Below are 20,766 nucleotides of genomic sequence, written 5' to 3'. Positions count from 1 at the left end.
ATACCACGTATTCTGTTTCTTATACTGGGACCTGGGTTTCACTTGTAAGCCTGAAAGTCACATTTAGCAACACTTCCTTTGTATTATTCTCAATTCTGCGTTCATCTATCTTAAGAAGGAAGGCCACAGCAGTGACAGATACCTTCATTCAGAAAATTCTCTATGGAAGAATCATTGTTCTGGCAAAAAAAAAAAATATTTTTTAGAGCATATATGTACATTTACTTTGTGTGTATGTGCACTTTAAAAAATAAATCACTGATTTATCTAAGGCACCTAGGTGATACCTATTAAATTCATATTACAGATAAGGAATTGAAATGAAGGCATAATCACTAAACCTCACTTAAAAAAATCTTTCCAACGCAGTAATGTTTCCAACTGGTGGCAGACAAAATCAAAGATTTGAACTCAATCCTTCCAAACCAGAGGCAGATGTTGCATCTTTGGAACTTGGTGGAACTTTCCTTTGTGGAATATCAGAATTTATTTAGTTTTATTTGTGCAACTGCATTTGGACAGAGGCACTGCCTATACAGATGCACTTTCTATACAGCTTTCCTCAGCTGAGGAGACCTGGAATGACTAGTCAGCATTTGAATATTTTCCATGTTGAATTTTCCCATATATATTATACTATGGATATCAGTCATAATTGGAGAAGAAGTTATAGTAGATGAAATTTCTCATTTTTTTCCATGCATCCTGCCTGAAAATTTTTCAATAAAATGTGTTCAATTACACTAAATATTTATAAGCAATTAACACATTTACCTGCTAATGTTTTTAACAGCTTTTGAGGTACTTTTTTTGTTTCACTGTATGCAACAAATTCTGTAAAAAGTTTGCATGGACATACAGATTGAATTCTGCAAATAAGGTGAGTAAATGTTTCAGTTATTGGCACTTCTACCACCTTACTCACATGAAGTACAATTTTACTTGCAGACAATCTGTTGAACCACGTCTGTTGATCTTGCAGAAAATCAATAGAACTATTTGCGGTGCTAAGTAATTTAAGTGTGGCTGAACCTGACTTCATAGCAGCATTTGGGCACACTTTAGAAGTGCATATTTCATCCAAAATACCACAGAATGACTTGCCAGTAATATATCAGACAAAGTCCTTGAGAAACTTGCTTTCCAAATCCTAAGGAACAAAATTAGTATTAGGTCAGAGGTCTTGTGGCCTTCCATTTGTCATTTATAAATTCTCTGATATAAGCTGTGTGGACAGTAATTAAGCAGCTTCCGCATAGCAAACTAAATTCAGAGATTCTATAATGCCCAGAATTATCTCCTAATGTTATGGCTGTATCTAAATTGTTCTAATATTGCGGCCATATCTAAACTTACTTGTATGGGGAAATTGAAGGTAGAGAGCAAGTGCTTTGCTTGATACACAGGACTATAATATTTTGTTCCTATGCACATAAATTAAAGTGGCCTCAGCCAGGGAAAGTAATATTAAGCTTGCTATGTTATTTTTCACTTAATCTTACAAATAGCTTTAGCATGAAGAGACTGGGGCACCTCTTGTGTACTTGTCCCTCCAGAGACTTCAATCTAAATGGCTAAGTCACCAAGAAATGTTAGTTATTGTTACCAGTCACAGGTGGTTTTTTTTACACAACGCCTCATCTTACTCCTGGCTGTGATGGAGGGGTGCTGAGTGCTGAAGCAATGATATCATCTTCACTGTATTGTGAAAATGTGTCCTAATTACCCTTTTCATTGCAGTATTCAGGTTGGTTTATTTCTGATATTAACTTATTAAGCTATTAATTTCCATCTGCGCTGCATGCCCATGCACTGGGTGCTAATAACACCAATTTTGGAAGAATGGACAGAAAAGACAGAGACACTACAGCCTCTTTCTTACAACATCCTGAAGCAGAAGGAAAATTTTCTAGCAGTTCAGCACAGAGCAATTTTCTGGCAGCTAAGGCAGAACAATTAGCACAAACTAGCCAAAGAATCAACTAGTATGGAAATGATATTGAAGACGAGATTTTGTGCTTTGCCTCAGGACCATTAGCATGGAGAAGAGCTCAAAAAGCACTGAAAACACCTAATCATTGTTTACAGATGTTTTTAAGTAGAGATGGTAAGAATATGGATTTGTAGATACTGTGGCAGTAAAGGCCAAATAAAGAGAAGATTGATTGGAAATCGTAGATTATATTAGACAGTTGGATTAGGTAGAAATCACCCTAATGTGCCGTAAAGAAAGCAACAAGAATTAGGGCTCTGAAATAGTGCAAAGAATGTCTTAGAGTACTAGCATTTTCTTCCTAGGAACGAACTGTCTTAAAATCCCTTTATAAATGATGGTTCATTAGTCTATCAATATGTATAATGGCTCTGAAAATCATAATAAGAATTAATAATAGTTCAAAAAGCAGAAAGGGATGTTAATTTCTCACTCATGAATATTAATGCTTTAGGGACGAGTTTCATCCTGACATGCTTTCAAAGTCCATTTCACAAGTCTATTATTGGTTACCTGTTATTTCTACTATTCAAATCCTCCCACTGGGCCTCCAAAAACACTCTGACTTTGTTGACTTTGTTTGTTTGCTTCTCTTTTCCAAAGAGGCAGTGGACGGAGAACCACCTGAAGGCTATGTTCAACAGTGATGCTTCAAAAGAGCATCCTGTCCTAATGCTCCACAGAATCTGAAGCTGAGCAGTAAGCAATTCTTTCCTATTTTGCCCTTCTTTTAGCACTTCAGAGACTTTGCAACGGGAACGTAAACTGGAGACAAATCCTTCTCCATCTACTTTCTGTGTGCTTTGAAGAAAGAAGTGAGCTGTCAAGAGTGAACATCGAGGTAACGTATTTCCTTACCTTACATACTTAACTGCACTACTTTCCTCTATAACCGGGAAGGGAAGGATCTTGTGAGATACATTTAACCTCATTATATCTGATACTGGGTCTTGAAAAGCTTTAGTTGAACTAAAGACTCTTATGAATATAAAATCAAAGTGAGCCGTACATTAAGGACTTCATACTCTCTGACAGCTGCGCATGTGTGCACACAGCTCTCATTAACAGTAATGACAAATATGCATGCCCATCATTCAGAAAACAGACCTCTAAGTACATTATTGCTGTTGTTGGTGGGATTTTTTTCCTGAAGATTTTTCTCTATTGGACCTTTAATTAAGCTCCTAGTGGGCTTTTCCCCATTAAGCTTTCTCCTCCCAGCCCCCAGTTTTCAAGAGGAGTAAAACCCCATATAACTGTTTTTGTTATACAACAGTTTTACAACAGCACACAAACCAAAGACACGTAACAAAATAAATGCCTTTAACTTTGACAATACTTTTGCTGCCTGCTGTCTTAAATTTAAGAAAAAAAAAAGAAAGCATAAATGTAGATATGAAAATGAGAACACAAACGTTTCTGCATTCTTTTTGTGATCACTTTAAGGCAAGAGTCTGCATCCTTGTGAAACAAAACACACGCATTGCACTCCGATTAACATAGAGACAGCCCCTTCTAACATGATTCACAATTATTAGTTTCTCTCTCGTGTTTGGGGGTATATGGATTATCAGCCTTGCATATTTTGAATATACACATTTTAATTCCTTTCCTAAACCATTTTAGGCACTGAAGTTAAACTACATTTAGGAAATTCATAGATCGATAATTTGATTTTTTTTTCCTCTAGCTAAAGAACTATGTGCTGTAGGAGGCAAAAAGCAAGCAAAAACAATAAAAAGACAGGATCATGGATGGTAAGCCAGATTTGCGATGCCTCTGTACTTCAGTCTTTAAGTTCATTATTATTTTTATATAACAGGCTATTTCACTAGCTTCTACTGTATCTGATGTACTTACTTATCGCCTCCACAAACTGTTCAAAGAAGCAGTATGGGAACAGCGGCTCAGGCAGCTCTCTGAAAAACATCTTGAGTGCTCCGGTGACAACGTGGATGTCCTCCCACTGGCTGTCGTCCAAATTCAGCTTCTCTTCTGGGAAAACACGAGGAGAAATGGAACAACTGGTTTTAATGAAACAATTACAAGACACTAATTATTATGTTAATGTTTGCCTACTATCATCAGCAACCGTTAACAGCCTTCTGCACCTAGAGGTTTGGTGCTGTGCATGTGTTTTTTTTTTTTTTTCCTTTTTGTTTTTTTTTTTTTTTTTTGTAGGAAGAGAACATTTTCAATGGAATACCATCTGTAGGAATGCAGCTAACAAAAAAACAAGAGACACAAAGAGACAGTACCATTGACACAGTATGTCAGATACATTTATTCCCATAATGCATCGGTATGAAAATTAGCATCACCGCTCAACATGATTCAAAGCTATTTGGTTTTGAGGCCGAGGGGCTAAGAGTTGCCAATGATGGCCGGCTCAAGGGACCGGCCTAAAGGCCTTGCTGAGCCAACAGGAGACATATGCTAAACATGGCAATAGAAAATGAGTTATTGCTTTACATGTGTTAGCCTTGCTATGTACAAGGGAATAATGGGGAACGCTTTTCTCCTTTTTTTTTTTTTTTTGCCTGAATGTAATGTCAGCAAGGAATAGAGTACTGTGAGAGAAAGGATATTAATTCCTTCTTACTGCTTCAAAAATATTTTGTTTGGTTTTCATCTCTGGGAGGAAGATTTGCCCAGCAACAATATTAGACAGACCCCTGTTGGCCTACCTAGGCTATGCAAAGCTGTCAGAAATGATAACACACTAAAGACAAACCACAAGTGCTTACAAAACTATTCTACAAACAAAAAAAAACTGTTTTCTTTTGAAGCTTGGCTAAGCTAAGGAATTTAAATATAAAAGAACCTAAATGCTAAAATAGTTTCTAATAAAAAAAATAAAACAAGATTGGATGATTATTCTATTTTTCTGTTTTTGTTTTTTTTCTTCTTCTAGTGGTGTGATACTATTAGAATAGAATAAACAATGAGATCATAATCCACATAAAACTCACAGAAAGTGTAAATCCTTATTAGATCAAATTAAATTGACATACACTTTATACCAGTCCTGCTACTCCAAAAATGGAGTTTGCTTTTTATACATGTGCTGTGATTCTCATTTTTAGAAAATTTCTCTCTGAATGCAAATCAAGGGCCAACCATGAGACTACTGCACAAATTTAATTTGAAGCAACATAATCCTGAAATGTTTTACTGAATGTCACTGAATTTTCATGTTTAGCAATTCAGTTGGCTTCAAGAGCAGCCTCTTTAGTGAACTGTTGTTAAACAAAATGGTAAAATTATTGGAGACAACATGGACACCCACAACTCCAGATCCCTAGTACTTCAGTGCAATAGTTTTTCACAGTATAGAGTTTGCTTTTGGGCAGAAAAATCTCATTCAGAATGGAGTCATCTTTCAACTTTTGTGTGATAAAAATTATCTAATGCTCCTTAGGTTTCTGCATTTGGGAAATGTTCGCAAATAAAGGAATGAACTCAATTCCTTAATTTGGAGTAATGCGAGACAAAAGAGGAACAAAGGCACACTTGTGCATTTTATCTAGTTGTCTTGGTTTCAGGCCCTTTTTTTTTTTATCTCTGTTGCATTACTTCCATCATAAAAGTAATGATTTGATCTCAAGTGAGTTATTAGAAGGGATCTTCTTTAGCCTCTGAGATCATATTTGATTGATTGTATTTCAACAATTAGCCTTTTATTTTGCCACACACTATTGAACTAGATCGACAGCAACTTAGCAGGCCAGCTTTAAACAGTCAACTGTTAACAATAGCATCAAAAAGAGAGACCTGATGGGGTTTACTGTCACTTTAAAGAACAGGGTGGGTTTTCACATTGTTGAAATCTGTCAGATATTTTGAAATGTCCCTCTCACTATGGTGCCACACCCCCTGCGTGCCCTTATAATAAAATTGGTTTTACTCCTGATTAAATCATTTTCTCCCTACCCACTACCATACTTCTCATAATGGACCTGTGTGCTCTACAGCTGGTGTTCTTCCCATGGTACCAATTCTTACTTTATCTTTTAAGCACTTTGCTGCTAAGATCTCATGCAGAGTGCTTATGTTTTGTTAAGAGCTTCATTCTTAGAGAAATAGCTTAACACATGTTCTAAAAATGTTGTACAACTTATTGCTTAAAACACATTTAGAAAATGTATAAGTACTGTAGCTTTGGCACAGAACTTTAAGTAGAAACCTTAAAAAAAAAAAAGAAGCACTTGTTTTTGCCATGCATTTGTCTTAAATGTCTAAAGTGGAATGCTTGACTTCTAAGGCTTTGCAGAGACTTATCTTACCAGATTTTTGCACCATTTCCAGCTCTTCAAGGAAACGTGTTAGGAATGTATCATCGTGAAAGCAAAGGGTGTCAATTTTCCCTCTAGCAATAAAAGAGTTTTTAAAAATGTTTGCTAGGAGGAACAAATGCCAAGTCAAAAAAAAAAAAAAAAAAAAGAGAGAGAGAGAGAGAGAGAGAGAAAATAGAAGTCCATTCAGTCTAAGACTCATTTGGTTCCCACTGGTTGGGATCGCTCACATACCATGGCAATGGGGCCATGAGCAGACACGTACATTTCAGGCTAGGTTGAAGGGGAGGACCTGACTTTTTGGCTTTACTCAGACATATTTCTTATTGGGGTGTTCTGCTTACACAAAGATTAAGTCTCAAATCTGGTATTTAAACTTGACAGTCAAGGACTGCTTTCAGTCAGGAGATACTGTATCTGGGAAGACGCTCAAAATCTCACAGTCCTAAAAATTTGCTTTAACTTGTCAGTAGTATTTGATTAGTTCAACCATCACTGCCAGTTGATATCATATATCTTAGATACAGACACAAATATGCCCAGAAAATCCCATAAAATTTATGCTAATACTTTGGATGAAAATATAAAGACCACACTAAGGAAGAAAAAAAATAGTGTGGGCACCTGTCAAGGTTATTACTTAAAAAAATATATCGATATACATTTGTGAAGAGAGCATGGGTTTTAGTGTGCTATTATTTTTAGTAAACCAGTCTTTTCATCAGTCCACATTCTTAATGGCACTTGTACTGACTGTAGTAGAACCGAGAAGGATTTCACCTCTGGTTTATGCATGCCACCGTTAAGTTGCCATTGTGCAGAAGGGAGGAAGGTAATCCATGGAAAGAATGACTGAAAGCAAAATAAAACAAAGCCCATGCCAGTAAGAGTAGGAAGATCAGTTTTAGAAGAAAATGGAAGTGGCTTCTTTAACCATATGTCCTGCCCTGTATGGAGAATTGTCTCCAGGAGCAAAATGCAATCATCTGAGAATGCTGCTGAATTTTATTTATTTATTCCTCTTCTTTTTAATATGTTTGATACAAGTATTTCTCAGGCATATGTTGCCTTTTGCTCACGTTGCCATTAAATCCCAGAGCACCACAGTATTAGATGTTCTACATTTTCCTGCACTCTGAACCACATGGAAAGTCATCAGCAAGCACAGGAATGGCAGTGTCCTGCCTGGTAAGCACCCAGACACAACATCCACCATATCTGCACTCCCCCATTGTGGCATCTGGGGACCAGCCCCAGTGGATGAAGCCTCAGAGCGCTGGAGTCTCCATCCCAGGGGTGGTGTATATTCTGTCTGAGATTTCCCCAAGAGAAAGCCCTGCACAGCACTGTTCAGTAATTCACAAAGTTCCTCTCACATCAAAGCCTTTGCAGAAGAGCTCTGGGTGTGCACAATGCATTCCCAGTTGGCTGAAAGCTTGGGAAACTGGCTGGGCTCATTCATCCTGACAGGCGGATTACTGGTGGGAGCTCAGAACCAGAGTCCTGTGGCTAAGGGAGGATAAGTCCTTTTTCACCACACCAGGAAAAGATAAACTGTCCAGAGTCATTCCTCTTCCTCTTGAGATTTGAATGCCACTTATTTTTCTTTAATGGACATATTTTTCATTAATTTGCTGCTTACTCATGTTCTTCCGTACCCAAAAAAGAACATACTCAAGGAGAACTGATTCAATTGCGTAAATCCTCAGCACACTACTTCAGCACTAAGTCTTCAGTGCTAAGGCTGTTCTCATGACTGACAACACAAACACTAATTTATGCACTGAAAGGTGTTTGGGTTTCTAGCTGTACCTGCATTTTATAAGCCAGAACCCCTCTGGTCACTAGTTCATAGACATAGCAGCCTTCTGCAACGATTAGACCTCAAAACTTTCATCACAGAGGAGCAAAGAGCTCCTTTCAAAGTGATGACACTACATTCAGGGGAACAGCAGAGCACAGAGATGTCTAGAGACACAGCAGAAAGGCAGCTGAGGGGTGGTGAAGTTTCCCACCCATCATATGACAAGGAACTCACCCCTTGGTGGTGCAGCACATGATGCTTCACTTCCCCCTCCAGTAAATCCTGGCTTGAAACTGCATTTCATATGCACACTCCAAAGTACATACACTCCCTTGAACTTCGACTAAATAGTACAGCAGAAGCCTCAGTTCCTGCAGAACAACACATTCCTCATTCAGCCAGGATTATGGGAGCTCTCTCACAGCTTAATAATTCTTCCTCTCTCTCTTGTTAGATTTGGGAGGTCACTGTCCTGCCCGCAGTCAAAGCATGGCACTTTGTTTCCAAGAGTGTTTTAACAAATCAAAGAAACTGACAGATAAGTAAACTACTAAATACAGTGCACTTCAGAATAGTTCTGGTGAATCCATCCAAAGATACCAAATTATCCGGGATATAACCAGCAAAAGAAAACTTTCACGTATTCCTCTTTCTGTGGTGGAAGAAAATGGAATGCCCTTTTAAACAGAAAACGTATGCCTGATGTTATAATGCCTAAGCATTTGTTTACTATTGGAGTGCCCATTTGCATGGTGCCAAGGCTCAAATTACTGAGCAACTTCAGCTAGAAAGCAGAACATCTCTATGTGCATCCCGAGTGCTGTTTACTCCAGCTCTGTGCAGTGACAGTTCACTGCCCTGGGGGCATGCTGGAACAACCAAGTACGGCTAACTTAAATCCCAGCCTGCGCCAGAAAAATAAAAGATTTCTGTATTTGGGCACACTGGCTCATATTCATCCTTGCATAATTCCACAGAAGTCCAAACCGTAAGTGAGGGATGAACTATCTCATTGTTTCTGTGAAAAATATCCAGTTCAGCAATGGTACACCACAAAAGCATGCCGAGCAATTCGAATGTTTAGAAACATGGTCAGAGGGTGACTTGTTTCGTCTGGAGGGTGACTCTTTTCGTCTTGCACTGTTTGCAACTGCAGGCATAAGAGCAGAGTGGTACTGCAAGGAGGAGAATCCATTTGGTGGCCAGAAGCAGATATCAGAGTCATGCTCCTGCACATAGTTCATCACCAATACCTGCTACGACGAGTAGGTGACAACATTATTAGTTGTAACTTAGGATTTTCAATCACTGTGATTTGAAGCAATAATTACTGCAATAAGATTATAATTGCAAGTACTTTTAAAATTCATCGAGTTCAACTGAGTCAACTATTCTGTATGGGAAAACAATTGATTTTAAATATAGAATATTTCCTCTCAACATGCAGCTGAAAGCTCCCTAAGAACAAATAGACCACCGGCCTGCAATCCAGCATCCTTCACCAGTCACTCGGAGGTAGCTGGTTAACCATACACACCCCAAGCAACCAGGGCCTGACTCATCCTTCCTCTGGGGTTTGGGAGAGAGCTTTGCTATTGCGTGGTAACTTCATTTAGGTCCTAGTAGGCAAGGTGCACTTGATTTTGTTTTTCTTTTCTTTCCTCTCTCTCTTATACCAAATCAGACTACTGTCTTTCTCATTCTTCTTCATCAATTGATGGACTTTAAGCTATTCTGTAAGTGAATGTTAGCACTGCTATTTCAACAAAACAGAAATATCAAATACTTTCTTAGATAAGGAACTTCCATTTCATGATACATTTTACTATTGAAAGGCAAAAGTTCTGCTTTCCACTGCTTCAACGTATGTATGCATATTCATATATTAGTCAAAGTAAACAGCTCCATATGAACCACAATTCTGCTAATATTTTTTACTGTGTGACTGCTCTCCAGTAATCTTCTCTGCAATCTAATCTTAGAGTTTTGTTGACAGTGTTGGGTTTTGGGTTTTTGGTGTTTTTTTTTTGTTTGTTTGTTTTTTGTTTTTTGGTTTTTTTTTTCCATAGACACACTGAGGTCTTTTATCAGAATTGTGTTTGTGTTCACAAATCTACTTTTGAAATAGATTGAAAGCTCTCAGGATCTAATACAAACAGGGACTGGACAATGACGCTCTGTCTCATTTTCATACTTCAAAAATATGGTCATATTCCTGTCTTTTTAATTGTACTACTAAGTCAGAGTGCTTTAGGATTCTGACATATAGCTCTTCTGTTCTTCCCAGTCTCGGTTTCCAACACTGCCTCTGTTTCCATTCTTGTCAAAAGCCTTTTCATAGTCCCAAAATCTGTACACAATGTTTTGTAATATTTGGCAGACTTATCTGAAACCTAACTCACTGCCTTCTTGTGATTCATGGGTCATAAATTATTTTATATGTAATGTACCCCAAAGGGTAAAAAATTCTTTGTATTAAATTTCAACCGAACAATTTAAGGAAAAAAAAAAAAAAAAAAAGAAGGAAAGAATATTTTTGAGACACTGAAAGGATCCAACCTTAATATACGGTCTAGAGCTCTGTCTCTCACAAATGGTATCTCAATATCTTTTGGCAAATACAAGATTTCAACATGCTACAAGTGAAAACACTTCTGCCATAACTTGGGCTTACTGTGGACAACTTTAAAGGAAACGAGAAATACAAATAGCGTGGCACTGGATCAGACTGCTGATCCACTAAATCAGCCCTGTCTCCAGTGACTGCTAAACTGAAAGGGTCTGTATGAAAACAGTTCCAAGAACAGGCATACCACCCAACCCTTACTTATTGCATATAGCCAAACGCGTTACTGGGACTGACCCCAATAAGCTGGTGCCTTATTTCAGTTAGTTTCAACAATCAAAGGAAAGAAAAATTAACAAAACAAAACAAAAAGATCAATATGACTTCCTTTATGTAAATGATTTCCAAATGTAAATAGATCAAAGCCTGAGCAAAAATTAAGCAATTCCCCCAGTTCTCGTACAATACTAAAAAGAAACATGCACACATATGTACTAGTTTGCAGTTATAGAGATTATCAATAAATTATTAGACTATTGCTGTATTGGAAAAATAGAAATCCAAGCTTGATTCTCAAGATAATGTTCACGTATTTCTTACATTAGTAATTATGTGGATTTTAATGGGATTGTTTGCAAGAATAAAGATCACTGATACATGTAAACAACTGTATTTGCAAGTCCATAGCAGGTCCAGAGAGCAAATTTTGGATATATTTCTAAAGAAAGGGCTCTGAGCCAGCTGAAGGAAGTATTCTTACATGAAATCAGGTATATAGAAGCTCTGTAAATGTCAAGGACAAAACAGTTTATTTTGTATAGAATTTATCTTTCAGTTCACTAAAGTCAGAACACTTCTGTTTGTCAGAACTTTTATAAAGGACTGTTTCATAATATGAATCCATTTGGATTATCTGACCAGAGATAAGACTTCAATGGACTTACTATATCATTCACCACTGTACCAGTGCCACAAAAGGGAATTACAATTAATTGGATTATGTTGGTCTCCACCCGCTGATTGTAGAAGAGAAAGTCTGAAACTGTAACTATTTCAAACAAACCATATCTCTCATCAACCATGGGATTTGGGCTTTAATTTACCAATAAAGCTTAATTTCTTCTCTATATTCTCTTTTGGTTAGGAAGAGGTCATTTAGACACTTTATTCAAGTTGCTTAAAAAGAAAGGACAGTTTTGTTAAATACTTTCGAACTGACGCTTCATTACTTGCACCTTGCCTTTTAAACATCACTTATTTTTCCCTATTAGCAGTAAAGTGACTCTTCCTGAGAAACACAAGGCAGAGAGGCAGGCTTGTGTTTGGGTTGCAAGAATAATTTTTGATTCATATTCCCTAGTTCAGTTCGTGAAATTTTGGATGAAAGTGTTGCCTTAAAGTGACAATTTGTCTTCCAATATGCAATGTGTGATACCATACAGGACAGAGAACATCACTTCTGTTTTTACATTTCATGTGTACTCCTGCACAGAGGTAAAGTGGTGAGAGCTTTTGGCAGCTTGACTTAGCTTTATCTGCATGGAAAAGGCAAAGGCACAGATATCGGTGTGAAATGCTCATTAGCTTGCAAATAGCCAAATTCTACAATACAAATAAGTTCATTTTTTTTTTGAGTAAATGAATTACATCAATACTATTCTTACTCCAGCTGCCCATATATAGTATTAGATATAACCAATAATAAATTTGCGTAACGAGTAAATGATGAAGATTTTCAGTACTAAATAAAGCTTGAGAATGGCAGGAAAAACAGACACCAAACCACCACCACGCTATGAACAGGATCATGAAATGTATGCAGAGAGAAACACAATATTACACAGGCTCCCTGGGCTATCGACTTTGGGAGCTCAGTCCTGCAGGCAGCCACGTTGCTGCCTCTGCTGCTGATGGCTCTAAGAGCTGTTCGGATTTTATTACCCTCTGCTAACTGGAAGGTTATTTCAGAGCCTAATTCCTTCTAGCTACCAGCCTAAAATATTCAACTTCATATAGTTTCTTAATAATTATTAATATCAGTAATACTTGCTTTGATTTTGTGTGTGTGTGTGTGTCAAACTTTTGCAGTCAGTTGAAGAAATAAAAAATCCTCAGTCAACTTACTTCAAAACCACATTTCTTAATTCACATTTGCATTACTTTTTGCTAATATCTGAAGCTCTAATTCCATTCCCTGGATATTAGCAGGACTAGCTATGCTGTTAAAGATAGGAATGCTTCTAAATGCTTACCGAATCAGGGCATATGAGATGATAATTGCATGCGTTTAAAACAAAACTTTAAACAGGAGGGGATTATATAAGTTGGTAAAACAAATATATCTTCAAGTGCACTGAAGGGCTTTCAAATGTTAACGAAATGTCCTTTGATAATAATAGTGCTAATAATGATATGAATTTTCACATATTTTGATGCATTTTGAGAATCACCCTGAATGGGGAAGATTCTCAGGACGTGCATTTTTTTTTCAATGGGAGTGTGTCTTCAGAGGTACATCTCCTCTGCACCAGCAAGGATCTGTTGCTGAAACCTATCCTGCTCCAGGCTAGGGCATGCTGAGCATTGAAGCTTCTGCTTACTGAGCCCCACATTTTTATAGCAATGCAAGAAGTCTTTGTCAGACTCATGTTAAGCTTTGAAATCATTGAAAATCTAAGTTTATGATCAAAACTGCTCGTGAAACAGGTTGGTTTGCAGGAGAGGTGGAACTTAGAGCTACAGGCGCCAAGGCAGTTGAGCTTTTGGCTTACACAACTCTACAGCACAATCACTGAGGTCTTCTTAACCAAAAATAAGTCAATGAGGATTTCCAAACATAAATCTATCCCCTCTATTCATTATGCAGTCACAGAATCATAAAGGTTGGAAAAGACCTCTAGGATCCCCAGGCCCAACCCACCACGTCTACTGACCATGTCCCTCAGCACAGACTGGATGCACTAACTTTGCATTCCTGCCTACCATACTCTTTTGGAGGGTTTATCTCCCCATGTGTTCTAATTCTAAAATTCCCAGTTCCTTTTTTTTTTTTTTTCCCCACCTAAAATTACAGGCATATCTATTTCAGGAGAGAAAACGTACGCTTTGATGCAATTTTAATACTTTATAATGCACAGATTTTTTCTGTTTTTCAAATTAGTCTTGCAAATAGACCCATAGTAACATGACAATTTTAAATAAAGAGATTTTCATGATTTTGAGATGCACGTACGTCCCTCCCACAAGTAATACATTAAATATTGATTAGATTAGGGCACCATTTCAAATAAATGGAGATTTATACTTTTGGATACTGTATGTTATAAAAAGTTTCAAGGCATCACACAACAAAGCAGTTGACAAGAAAGATAGCATCTGCTTTCCTGGCTATTCAAGCTGAAGTTTTTCATTCTAAATGCAAGCAATGTTTCCAAAGTTAACATAATTAACTCACGACAATCCTGAAACATCATAATATAAGATACAGATGGAAATTCAAAGCTTTAAAAATGTCATGCAACTGTGAGAGGATTATCATTTTTTAACCGCACCAATCTGAATACTAATTAAAACAGGTGTTTTTATTTCAAACACTGTTGCACACTGTGACATTACTGGGAGAGTTATTTATGTATCAGTCTATGAGGAGGCATATATTGCTCGAAAAATGGGATGTGTGATAATAACAAAGTTCTGAGATAAAAGAACGACACTGCGCTCTGCTTCCTGCAACAATAAAAGACCAGTAGTTCAATTAGTTAGTAATTTCCGTGCGACTATTTGACAGATTCTACTAATTGTTAAGCTCCCACTAACTATTGCTTTACATAATTAATTATATTCAAACGCCAGCAACAAAGACATGTGGGCCAGTTGCCCTTTTGACAATGTTTTTCGCAAACTGATTTGCTTACTAAAAATATTTTTAGAACGAAAAGATACTAATCTTGAGTGGAAATACACATCAAAACGTTAAAGCAGCTCTGAGTTTTACCACGGTTATGGGAGAAAATTTGGATTGTTTAACATATCATTTATGCTGCATGCATAATAGCTCGAGTCTTCTAGCAGAGATCTTTCATATTAATTTAGCATTGCATAAAATTCATAGTAACAGGTCCAGGGGTCAAGCATCATTCATCATTAGTTGAAGTGACATTTGCAACCCTTCATATAGCAGCTGCTTGAAAGGGGAAAAAAAGGTATTCTTTGGAAGAATGGGGGGTAGCACACAATCCTTGCTCTATCCGCGGAAGGGAAAACAAGGTGCCACTATGTCAGCATGGTAATGTGTTTAAATTCGGTGATGTCATTCTTCCTAACCCCCACAAAGTCACAAGGCACAAGGCAGCTGCATTCCTGAACTTAGTAGTTCGGGTGGAGATAAGTAATAACTAGATGTAAATGAATTACATTACTGTGGTTGTGAACACAGCTCTGTGCATCTAAATTATGATTTATATCAGGATCCTATCTTGTTTTTGAGAGTTTTCTACTTGTTAACAAGACAGCCCTTGTTCTCGTGGCATCCTCCAGGCATAATAGTTTCTGGGAAGCCAAATAAGATCATTTTTGAAACTGCAAGACAGCATTCCAAGACTTTGCAGCAGAACACATTGGCCAAATTAGGACTTCTGAAGGCTGTTAACTAACAAATAAAATCTTTTTTTTTTCTTTTTTTTCTTTGTGGCATGTCTTGTCTACTATAAAACACTGAGATCAGAACGGGAAATGTGAGCAATTAAAATGAAAATGTAATCATCTGCAAGAAAAGATAAATTTGTATTAAATGGCTAATACTTCACAGTCCTTTTGATATTACAAGTACTTTTTTAAGGAAAAATATATATTTTATGTCACAGTAATTTTTATTATGTGAAACGTGATCTCTTTGGAATTATGCACATTTTTAAACCGTAGTCATTAAAACAGCACGCAACACAAAGTACTTAGATTTTGGAGCTTTGCTAATGTTTGGTGAATTTCCTCAACTTTCCTATTATACCTGAAGCGTACTTAATTTATCCATGTCTCTAATTATCCTCTAGTACTTAAAGCACTGTGACTGAGACTACTACTTCTTCCTTCAGAAGTTTAATGATTTTTGCAAGGAGAACCAGTGCTGCTTGGAGAGTCACTTAGAGGCGCATGAAAAACGTTCAAGGACACTGGTTAATACACAGTGCGATTCTATGAGCTGCTGTAAATCCAGCTCCAAGCCAACACAATTCTAGCAGGGGGGAATCCGGCCGCAAGCATGCTGCCAGTGCACAGCACACAGTGCAATCCAGCTGCAGGTATTTTACAGCAAGGTCGCAGATAACCCATGGCAGAGCTGGGTCCTGTGTGGCATGGCAGCTATCCATCCCCAAACTTGATAAAAACTGTTTCCACGAAGGACTGCCACTACCACTCCATTAATCTTTTGGCCTCTCACCTTGCCATGGATTTTAATTGCTGCACAGACATTAGGCATGTATGTAAAGATGTTATAGATGCAGGGAAGGCAGAATGGCTGCAAAAGGAATAGAACAGCAGAGGCAAGATGACTGGCAGATAGGGTTGCCACATCCCCCTTAAAGAGACTGCTCCTTTTCCACACCTTATGTCTCTTGTACCATAAAAATATGCATAGATGTATGTGGGAGCATCATAGCAGATTTCTTGGGATGCGTGCCATGCATCTGAGCTTCGAAGCTGGCTCAACGTTGTCACCATTAAGTCGCAGTGTACACAGCAACACTTCAATCTAATTTCAATTAGGGAAAAGTTACACAGAAACTTCTTGGAGAGCACACATGACCCCACGCATAAATACCAATTAAATTCAGTATCATCGGTGTCTTTGCAGTGAACATTGATACCACTGAGAGGAAGGAATTTGAAATGAGGGAGCGCTTTATGACATTGCCTCCATCTACAAATTCTGTCTGTGTTAACTAGTACGTCAATGATTAGTGAAGCATTTGGATTCATCTGTGAAGAAATGGGGTGGAGAGAAGTATTCCCATGATACTCTCAGGGCAGACAGTTTTCATGCGACATAAGGTAGAATACTGCATTATCATGCAACAAAATACTACCTGGTAAGCAACAATAAAAAGGATGATCTGCTGAGCAGCTACGAATACCAGGAGCAGTTGTGACCAAGATAACAAGAGAACCCACTTGAACTGCATCTCGTGCTGGAGATTCATGGCATCCAGAAACAGTCAGTTCATACAACAGACTACTCATCTATTCTAGCTTTGGTTTGAATGTAAAGGGAATTTGGGTACCATAGGAGTGAGACCATACCCATTTTCCTGTGGACACACAGAGCGTGCAGGCACTTCACTCTGTTCCGTTTTCTTTTGTTTGCATGGTCTTTTATTTCAAAACAATGAAACAACAGTGCTAAGTTAAGGCTTTAGCTCTTGACAACCACTTTTTTCACTCAAAACTTCCAAGTTTCTTCTAAAAATGCAGATTTCTTGAGGGAGATTTGAATGTGCCCTTTGAGCACAACGAATGGATGGAAACAACACCCCAACCCAGCACCTCCAGTCTAACAGCCCCAAACCTGGGAGTGGACCAGGAGGAACAATCCTCCCCAGGCTCCAATCAGGCCATCACTCACTGGTAACTGGGGACTTTTTACAGTCTTTCAAATCTTCTTTCAATCACAACATGCCTTAAAGGGACAGAAGGTCTTAAAATGTGCTCTCCGTGTCCCCAGTTGAGAAAGATACATTGGAGGGGGAGGGAGCGGGGCGCAGAGCTGCAACACAAAAAGCATTAATGCAAAGAACAGTGGGGTCTCTCCCTAATTTGACTTTCTCTACAGGTGGTCTGCAGCTGCATCCAAACAGGTTACACCACGGCCTTCCCATGGGCATTGCAACAAAGTAGTATCTGTATTCACAAGAATACATTTGCTAGCATGAGCTGATTCAGGTCTAAAAATAAGAAAAAAGCATTTTTCAGAATAGCCTGAGGTAACACTCCGCGCCAGCAGAAGACAGTAGCACTCTTGTTTCGCTGGCTGTGCGTGATGATAAAGGATATCAGAAACCTACTTCACATGACTCACTGGGGCCCGGAGCCAGCTTCCAATTGATTCATTTTATTTGTATCAGTTTGTTCTCCATTGATTACACAACAGGCCAGATCCAATCAATAAGCAATATTCTGTTTTCTATAGACTCAGGGGTGATCTGTGTTGGCTCCTGTGATTGCAACAGCTTATTTTAGAGTTCTGGGTAGCATCATGGAAACAACGGGGCTCAAGGACAGCTCAGCACTGAAATAAGTGGGAAAAGATCACCAATATGAGGCAAGACACTGGCTTTTAAACCATTCTACTGCATTACGAGGTAGGAGCAAGCTGCACTGCAATGCTAAGAACTGCGTGGTGCCCCTGCAAGGGATGCAGGATGCATTTCCATGGGCCTGAGAAGGGAGAAAGCTAAAACCAGAATGAAAGCAAAAAGCATGCGTGCCTTTGGGAGTACAAAGAAGGGATCTGTGAAGGAGGTGAGCCCATCAAATTAAACATATTCCAATGCAGTGATGCTAAAACACACCATCTCCAAAGTTTTATCTTTTGTCAGTAAAAACTGCTATACAGGTACCTCCAAATACCTCGTGCTGTATCTGTAACCTTCTGAAAAAAATATATTTTTTTTCCCTTTCTGTTTCTAAGACTACTTCTTGCAGGCTGTGGTTAAGTGGAAAGAGGAGATTTTACCCCAAGCTGCCCCACACCTCATCCACAGCTTGCTGTCATGCTCTGTGGAAGTGCAACAAAGCTTTTGTTACCCCTCCATAAATGAATTTAAGACACGGGCTGCATTACAGTAAGCTGTATCTTCTTTTCCATAACACTTGTGAATCCTCACTCTGCCCAGACCTCATATGACTTGAGTTGCTGCACCGTGCCTTACCCAAAACAGAAAGCTGCCTTTCCAATGGCTCTGATAATGAGATTTGCTACCAGAGGCAAAAATAACTTGCTGGATGCCGAGGAGAAGGAATGGATGCAAGGGCTGGCAGAATATGGCCCAGTGTGTTCTTCCTATCAAATACACTTGACAAACTTAAATGAAAAGTCTTCTCTACTTCCTACTAACAGATGTTTCCAATTTTTTCTCTCTCAGCACTTTAAACCACCATCTTTAGTTTTCATGTCTAAGAGACATTATTATAGGATACATCATAATGATATACTGTACATTCATATACAGTATCCCATACAATGACTAGTTGATTTATAATTCAGATCCAATAAAGGAAAAAATTGATTTAACTGATGACTGGTGAAATACTAAATGCATTACAATATTTGAAAAGAACATCCTTTTCTTGCAATACTAGTGACATAATAAAATTAAATATGGATATAAGATAATGCCTATTATTATTAGGCAAGTGGAATCAAAAGGACCAGGAAGAAAAGCAATCTCTAGGGATCAAGGAATGCCTAAACTTCAAATGTACAGAAACATGAACACCCATGAAAAAGTCACAAATAATGTAAACCCAAGCAATCTTAAATGACAGTATAAAGTTAATTTTCTGTGAACAAGATTTGGACTACCAGGACTTTCAGTAGCACTGTTGCATTTCAGTCCCACACGAGGGATGATTGTCTGAATTCCAAGTGCCACCAAACGTTTTTCTTCAGCTCTGTATTAGATACTTATTTCCTCAGTATCCCTAGTTACCAAAGACACAATTTCTGCCCCCATCCAAGAATGTAATATCCCAGCTCTCTCCACCACTCCAACATCCAGCATTGTACCCAGCCCCCTACACACCCTATCCCTTCTCACCTCGTCCTTCAGCCCATTCATGTACAGTCTGCTCTCCTACAATAGTCATATGCTTAGCACAGAGGTGATTCAGCTCATTGAGGAAACTCTGTGATGCTGTTTTGTCCCAGTACACCTCCAAGATAATAGGTGTGAGCATCCACAGGTAGGGAGAGAGAAGCCAAGGGGCCTTCCACATTTATTTTCCCTTTGAAATATGCAGGCCAGCCTCTCCAGTAGGAGTCTGGTTTTAACTTTCTTTAAGCATCTGCAAGAAGTCACCCACTTAAGCATTTGCAAATATCTTTGTTCTTCCAGATGGGTAAATTGCATCAAAATACAAAAAAATAAAAATAAAATAATTTTAAAAAGTGCTATTCAGCAGCAGCTCTGATTGCTCATATAGGCTTAGATTAATGGTCAATTTTTATGATCCTGGTGAGCAGTTTTTCCTCTAGGAACACGTGCATTCCACTTCTGGAGAAGTGGTGGCAGCCAGTAATGGCACTAGAGCCAGAGTCAATAGTTTACTGCCTTAAAAGACTCATGTAGTTGTGATAACAAAAATAGCACCTAAGAACAGGCACTGAACTACACCTCATTTTACTGCTGCATCAGTAACTTTTTAAATGTCTTAATCAGTTCTCAGATATTTACAGAAACGTTATTATCCTTAAAAACCTTCGAAAATTTTAACCTATACGGTGGAACTCAAGGAAATATTGCTAAGCAGCCTGCACAAATGTAGAATCTGTGGGTCAGCTAATTTGGGCTTAAACACCTACATTTGCACATGCAAAACTGGGTAATTACGATCCTAACTGCCCATTCATGTGTACAGATGGGTGCACCCACACATTTTTATGGAATAAATTTTTGGAAGTCTTTAGAAATTCAGTCCTTAAAAATTTTAATAAGGTTGGCAAAACACACTTTCTTTGCATAAAATTATGTAGTTCCCAAGTCTAAAAATTACTTTGATTAAAAAAAAAGAAAAAGAAAAAGAAAATTGGCAAGGGATTAATCCATAATATGGTCTAATTACTTTTTTATTTTTTTTTATTTCCTTAAAAATTAAACGGTCAAGATCTTAACTCAGAATAGCAGTTACTGTTCATGAACTGAAACTAAGAAAAAGAACTGAAGAAGGAATTTTACTAGGTGTCTAAATATGCAGCTAGCTAATAGGATCCTCATATATAAGAGGAATAACAGGTATAATAGTTGGCTGAGTAACAGGTATCATAATTAAGAAAGCATAGTTAATTTATACATCTGAAGCAGAAAGCTCTGCTAATTATATTCTTACGAGATGG

At 38.0% G+C, this 20,766-nt stretch overlaps 1 protein-coding gene across 1 annotated transcript in view; it reads right to left on the bottom strand.

The window, feature by feature from the left end:
* The window catches only part of ARHGAP15 (Rho GTPase activating protein 15), a 314,922-nt gene that overhangs the window by 54,976 nt on the left and 239,180 nt on the right, over positions 1–20,766 (bottom strand). The window contains exon 12 of the mRNA XM_065751003.1: positions 3,854–3,988. Coding sequence (XP_065607075.1) covers positions 3,854–3,988 — 135 coding nt within the window. The remainder of the gene's footprint in view (positions 1–3,853; positions 3,989–20,766) is intronic.

The sequence above is a fragment of the Cyrtonyx montezumae genome, unplaced genomic scaffold, assembly GCF_038088225.1.
Source record: "Cyrtonyx montezumae isolate F1298 unplaced genomic scaffold, pur_monq_1.0 scaffold_7, whole genome shotgun sequence".
Lineage (NCBI taxonomy): Eukaryota > Metazoa > Chordata > Aves > Galliformes > Odontophoridae > Cyrtonyx > Cyrtonyx montezumae.
This window is presented reverse-complemented; position numbering and strand designations above follow the sequence as displayed.